Consider the following 6407-nt stretch of genomic DNA (forward strand, 5'->3'; position numbering starts at 1 on the left):
TTTTTTTTTTTTTTTTTTAAACTGGAAAGAACTCCAAAAACAGAAGCACGAGACTTGTGTTTGCTTGAGACTTTCTGAACCACCATTGGAAGACATAGTCTTGTTTGGCTGCTTCATTTTGCATTGAACAATTAATATCTTTCGTTTTGGATTTCTATGTCACTTTTTTGGGTATCTTTCAATTATTTAAAGAGAAGCGTGAGCTCTTTGGCTTCTTGGCAGCCTTAAGGTCTGTTTGGAATCCGTTTATTTTGCTGAAACTAATTTTTTTTTGCTGAAAGTGCTATGGATAAAGGTAAAAATTAGCTAAAATTGTAGCAAAAATAAACTGAATAATAAAATAAGTTGGCAAATATAATTTTTGCCAAACGCACACTTATTGTCTATTTGGAATCTGCTTATTTTGTTGAAACTGAAAACTTTTTGCTGAAAGTATTGTAAATAAAGGTAAAAGTTAGCTGAAATAGTACCTTAAAACTTATGAATAGTACCAAAAAGTGCAGTGAGACCCATAAATAATAGTAAAATAAGTTAGGAAAATTAATTTTTGCCAACCACATTAATATCATTAAAAAAAAAAAAGATTAAATTTTTATTTATTTGTTATATAATATAAGATATTAAGGTTGGCAAAAACAACCATAATTTTTTACTTTGAATGCATTCAAAAATGACATCAACAAAAAACAAAAGGAAGAGTTTCCTAGTTTGGACCGCCTTGATATTTATGAATAGTCAATGATGAGCAGCTGGGTGTAGGGTAACTTGTATCATATTCTGTTTCACCTCCACTTCTCTTTGCATTGTCTTTCTTTATCCTTGGTTTTGGTATCTGGTTTGATAATCATGGCTGTTGGTGAAGTTTTTCTCTCTGCTTTCCTTCAGGTGCTGTTTGACAGATTGGCTTCCCGTGAGTTCATAGACTTACTACGCTTCCGGAAGTTTGATGACTTGCTGGAAAAGCTGAAGATCACATTGCTGACTGTCACAGCATTGCTTAATGATGCTGAGGAGAAGCAATTCCATAGCCCTGCAGTGGAGAAGTGGCTGCACATGGCTAAAGATGCTCTTTATGATGCAGAGGACATATTGGATGAGCTTGCTACTGAAACTTTGAGGTATAAGCTAGAAGCTGAATCTAAGGCTGGCCCAAATCAGGTATGGAACTGGAACCGTATTTCCTCCCCTTGCAGCACTCCATCTAGTAGAGGGATAGAGTCAAAATTGAAAAAAGTTATTGAGAAGTTAGAATTGATTGCCAAATATAAAGATGTTCTTGGTTTAAAAGACAATGTTGGGGGAAGGTCATTTGGGTTTAAACAAAGATTGCCAACAACTTCATTGGTAGATGAAACTTGTGTTTATGGCAGGGATCATGATAAAGATTTGATAATTGAGCAGCTACTAAGGGATGCACCAAGCAGTAAAATTGGTGTGGTTCCTATAGTTGGTATGGCAGGTATTGGTAAGACAACTCTTGCTCAAATTGTTTACAACAACGACAGAGTAGAGAAGCATTTTCATTTAAGAATTTGGGTCTGTGTCTCTGATCAGTTTGATGTAGTGAGGGTAACAAAAACAATTCTTAGGTCAGTCACTTTGAAACACACCGATCTCAATGACTTAAATCTGCTTCAAGTTAGTTTGAAAGAAAAATTGGTTGGGAAGAGATTTTTGCTTGTTTTAGATGATGTTTGGAACAAGAGAAATAATGATTGGGATCTCTTATGGAATCCATTAAAAACGGCGGCCAAAGGAAGTAAAATACTAGTAACAACACGCAATAAGGATGTTGCATCGAGCATGGGGACAGTTCCAGCTCATCATTTGAGAGTTTTGTCATTTGAAGATTGCTGGTTATTGTTCAGGAGTCAAGCATTTGAGAACATAACAAACAATGAAGTTTACCCAAATTTGGAGACAATTGGTAGAAAGGTTGTGGAGAAGTGTGAAGGCTTGCCCTTAGCAGCTAAGAGACTGGGAATCCTGTTGCGCTCCAGACAAGAAGAGAACGAATGGAAAGACATATTGAACAGGAAAATATGGGATCTACCGGATGATGAAAGTGATATTCTTCAGAGTCTAAGGCTAAGCTATCATCACCTTCCTGCACATTTGAAGCAATGTTTTGCATACTGTTCAATATTCCCTACGGAATATGAATTTGACAAGGACACACTAGTGTTGTTATGGATGGCGGAAGGATTTGTGCAGCAACCTAAGGCGAAGAAAAGAGTGGAAGAAGTGGGTGGAGAATATTTTCGGGAGCTAGTATCGAGGTCATTCTTTCAAGAATCTATCAACAATAAATCACAGTATGTAATGCATGGCCTCATTAGAGATTTATCTCATTTTGTTTCTGGAGAATTTTGTTTCAGATTGGGGGATAGGCTGAAGGATGGTAATCAAAACAGAATTTTTGAGAAGGCTCGTCATTCCTCATACATTCGTGGCAGACGTGATGTGCTCTCAAAATTTGAGCCCTTTCATGGAGTTGAATGCTTACGCACCTTCCTACCCTTAGATCCAACAGGCATGATTGGAATCAGCTATTTGGCTAATAAAGTCCCCAGGGATCTCTTGCCAAAGTTAACATATCTACGAGTGTTGTCATTTAATGCTTGTCGCATCACTCAATTGCCAGATTCCATTGGTGACTTGAAACATCTACGCTACCTGGACCTTTCTCATACGGCAATTAAAAGGTTACCTGACTCCACAGGTACTCTTTGCAATTTACAGACATTGATCCTATTGAATTGTCGGTCTCTCACTAAGTTGCCAGCAGAAATGGGGAGCCTAACAAACTTACGACATCTCCGTATTAGTGGAAGCAGGTTAAAAGAGATGCCACAGCAAATTTGTAGATTGAAGAATCTCCAATCTTTGTCTACTTTTGTTGTGGGTAAAGATGTTGAGTCAGGAATTAGAGACTTGAGGAACATGCTGCAACTTCAAGGATCACTTCTGATTTCAGGACTGAAAAATGTTGTCAGCTTTACTGATGCAATGGAGGCTAATTTGAAAAATAAGAAAGAACTTGATCGATTGGTATTACAATGGAGTACCAGCTTGGGAGATCCAATTAATAATGTGGATGAAGAAGAAGTATCACACAACCCACAAGTTCTGAGACTACAGAAAGATCTCAGCCTTGGAGGCTATAGTCGTAAAAGATTTCCAAGCTTTAGGGAAACCATGAAAGCTTATGAACAGGAATCTACCAAGCAAACATTGGAACGGAGCTACAGTTTAGATGATTCAAGAAATGAAACAGTTGAAACGGATGTTCTTGAGTTGTTGCAACCACACAAAAACATGAAGGAAATCATAATCAAGGACTTTGGAGGTACAAAATTCCCAAGTTGGATTGGATCCCCTTTGTTCTCTAATCTGATTCTTGTGAGGCTTAGTAATTGTAGAAATTGTAGTTCTCTGCCACCACTTGGGCAACTACCCTCTCTCAAAAACCTCACAGTGGAAGGAATGGATAGAATAAAAAGAATAGGGATTGAGTTCTGCGGGGATGGGTGTTCTTCTGCTATGCCTTTTCCATCCTTGGAGACTTTGAAGTTTGACAGCATGTTACAGTGGGAGGAGTGGTCTTCTTCTGGAGTTGAAGGGAGGGGGGACTTCAATAACCTGCAAAATATTGAGATTCGCAACTGTCCTAAGCTAACAAAATTGCCTCACCACTTTCCTGGATTGAAAAGAATGAGTATTAAGGGGTGTGAAGAATTGGAAACTCTACCAAGGGTTTTGACTGTTGATGATAGCTTAGAACAAGGCAGAGAATTCCCAGCCTTCTTGAGCTTTCTATATTGGCATGTCCCAACTTGAGAGAACTACTCATCTCTTTCCTTCCTTGGCAATGCTTGAATTAGATGGATGCCAAGAATTGTTAGAACTTCCAAGGCTTCCTTCAATCCATGAACTAGAAGTAAACAAGTTTAATGACGGGGTGTTACGAAGTATAGCTAAGCTCACCTCGCTTACCTACTTGCGTATGTGTCATATATCCAAGATCACATGTTTGCTTGAAGGTGTCTTCAAAAGTTAACAACTCTTGAAGAATTACGGATAACTCATCTTAACGAACTGAAAACTTTATCCAATGAAATTGGATTGCAAAATCTCCAATGCCTTCAACGATTGGAGATTTCAGGGTGTCCATTATTAATAGAGTTGCCACAAAGGTTGTACGAACTTTCATCTTTGAAGGAGTTGAGGTCTCAGAATGTCCCTCGCTTGTGTCCTTTCCTGAAACAAGCTTGCCTTCAACACTCATAGGCCTTGAGATCATAGATTGTGAGGCTTTGCAAGTCCTACCTGGGTGGAGAATGCATAACAATGAGAAGGCATCTTTTTACTTGAATACTTGGTAATTGAAGGTTGCTCTTCTCTCACATCTTTACCAAGAGGCCAATTGCCAAGCACGCTTAAACAACTTGAAATCCATAACTGCATGAATTTGGAGTCAGTTCCGGAGCAGATGATTCATAACGATAGTTGTCTTGAATTCTTTATGATTTCATTGTGCCATTCTGTTACGTCCTTCTCAGAAAGTACTTTTGTGCTTTCCACAGTCACATCCAGCACTGCCATGAACCTGAAGGAGCTCATTATCAACAGTTGTTCAAACCTCAAGTCATTACCTAGAGGCCTACACAACCACATGAGTCTCGATTACTTGGAAATAGTTGAATGCCCATTGCTTCTGTCTTTTCCAGAACCTGGCTTGCCACCCTTCTCCGGTCAATGAGATATCAATTGCAGTAGTCTCAATCCCTACCAAATCAGATGTACAGACTCACATCTCTTCAAGAACTACACATAGATGGTTGCTCAAGTCTTTTTCATTTCCAGAGGGGGGTTTACCGTCCAATCTGTTGTCACTTTCAATCTTAGACTGCGAGAATCTCAAGCCTTCATATGAGTGGGGGCTGCACAGACTAACTACTCTCATGGACTTCTCTTTTGGTGGATGTCAGGGGTTAGTATCATTTCCTGGGAAGTGGTTGCTGCCCACCAGTTTATCCTCTCTTTGTCTTCAACGACTGCCAAATCTTGAATCCCTGCCCAAGGGACTGCAAAACCTCACCTCTCTCGATAATCTGGACATATGGGAATGTGACAGGCTTCAAAGCTTGCCAGACAGCTCAAATAGTTCAGAATTTGAAATTTTGGGATGCCCTTTGATATACATTTAGTTGAGAAACAAAAAGTTCCATCTACATGCATTTGAGTAGTCATTGTTTTGCTATCTATCATCTTCCTATAGTATTTCATGAACCAGCCAAAGATTCCCATACTTGTAAGAAGAATGCCTGCCTACTTGCTATGGTGTGTTACTTCAACCCAAGATAATCCAATAGCTTGCAAAGCCTCCATCAAAGAATATTACTGGTGAGTTTCTTTCTTTTTTTTCTCTTTCAAAATTCCAGTATCATTTATACCCATACAGCATTATGAAAACACCACATATTTGCTAAATATTATATTCTCACGGACAATGACAGGTTCTTGCTGTGCTCACTGAAATAAGATGAAAAAACAACCAGTGAGTTCTTGATTGTGAGACTTCTACTTACTTGACACCAGTGCAGTGGTACCAATTCAGTGTATTTATTTATCAACAATTGATTGTGAGCTACACTCTATTTTTTGCAGTTATTTTTTTTCCCAATCAACAATTGCAATTTCTATTCATGAATATAGTAACCGGAAAATTCTGCTGAAAAAGATGTTTTATTTGACAAATACGTGAGATCTAAAGATGTGGAAATAGCTTGGGCAGAAGAGTACGTGAGGAACATGTCTTTGTTTGCATTTGTCCAGACTCCAGAGGCTCATGGCAGGACCTCATGCTCTCCTGCATGAGGTCTTTACCTTTATATATATATATATTGATGATTGATGATTGATCACTGTCAAAGGAGGTGCTAAAAATAGTTTCAGTTCTGAAGGTAAAAGTTTCACTTCTAGGGTAAGGTACTGGGGTATTAGGAATGGTTTTGGTCCAAGGTAAAACTTTCATTTCAATAGTAACTATTAGGAATAGTAAATACAATCAACTTGACGACACTGATACATGCAATGGAGTTTTCAATCAAATGAGTTATAAAATGTGTGGCGATAGTATGTGACTGAGAATAATTCTCTACAAACAGCTCTAGCAGCAGAAGTTAGTCTAAATCTCAAGAGGGTTACCTATGCCAAAAGAGTTTGCAATGTTTTTACCAATTTTTTTTTTTTAAAGTACGTAAACTTTTCCTATTCAAATTTTTGGAGGGCGCCTCCTCTCCTTGATGATCACATTGTGTTTGCTTATTGGTGTGACACACTGGCACATACCATTGTTGAAAGAGCCTTAACAAGGATTGATTCAATTGAACTGCTCTGATCAT

General features: G+C 38.4%; 1 protein-coding gene across 1 annotated transcript; it reads left to right on the forward strand.

Annotated features, from left to right (window-relative positions):
* Window positions 1–846: 846 nt before the first annotated feature.
* On the forward strand, window positions 847–3840 carry LOC111984311 (putative disease resistance RPP13-like protein 1). Its single transcript, XM_065769783.1, has one exon. The coding sequence runs from the start codon at window positions 847–849 to the stop codon at window positions 3838–3840; it is 2994 nt and encodes a 997-aa protein (XP_065625855.1).
* The last annotated feature ends 2567 nt before the right edge of the window (window positions 3841–6407 follow it).

This window comes from Quercus suber, unplaced genomic scaffold, assembly GCF_002906115.3.
Source record: "Quercus suber isolate HL8 unplaced genomic scaffold, Cork oak 2.0 scaffold_1374, whole genome shotgun sequence".
Lineage (NCBI taxonomy): Eukaryota > Viridiplantae > Streptophyta > Magnoliopsida > Fagales > Fagaceae > Quercus > Quercus suber.

What these genes read in the sequence shown, in the direction of transcription:
- LOC111984311 (XM_065769783.1), top strand. Translation starts at nt 847, where the DNA reads ATGGCTGTTGGTGAAGTTTTTCTCTCTGCTTTCCTTCAGGTGCTGTTT.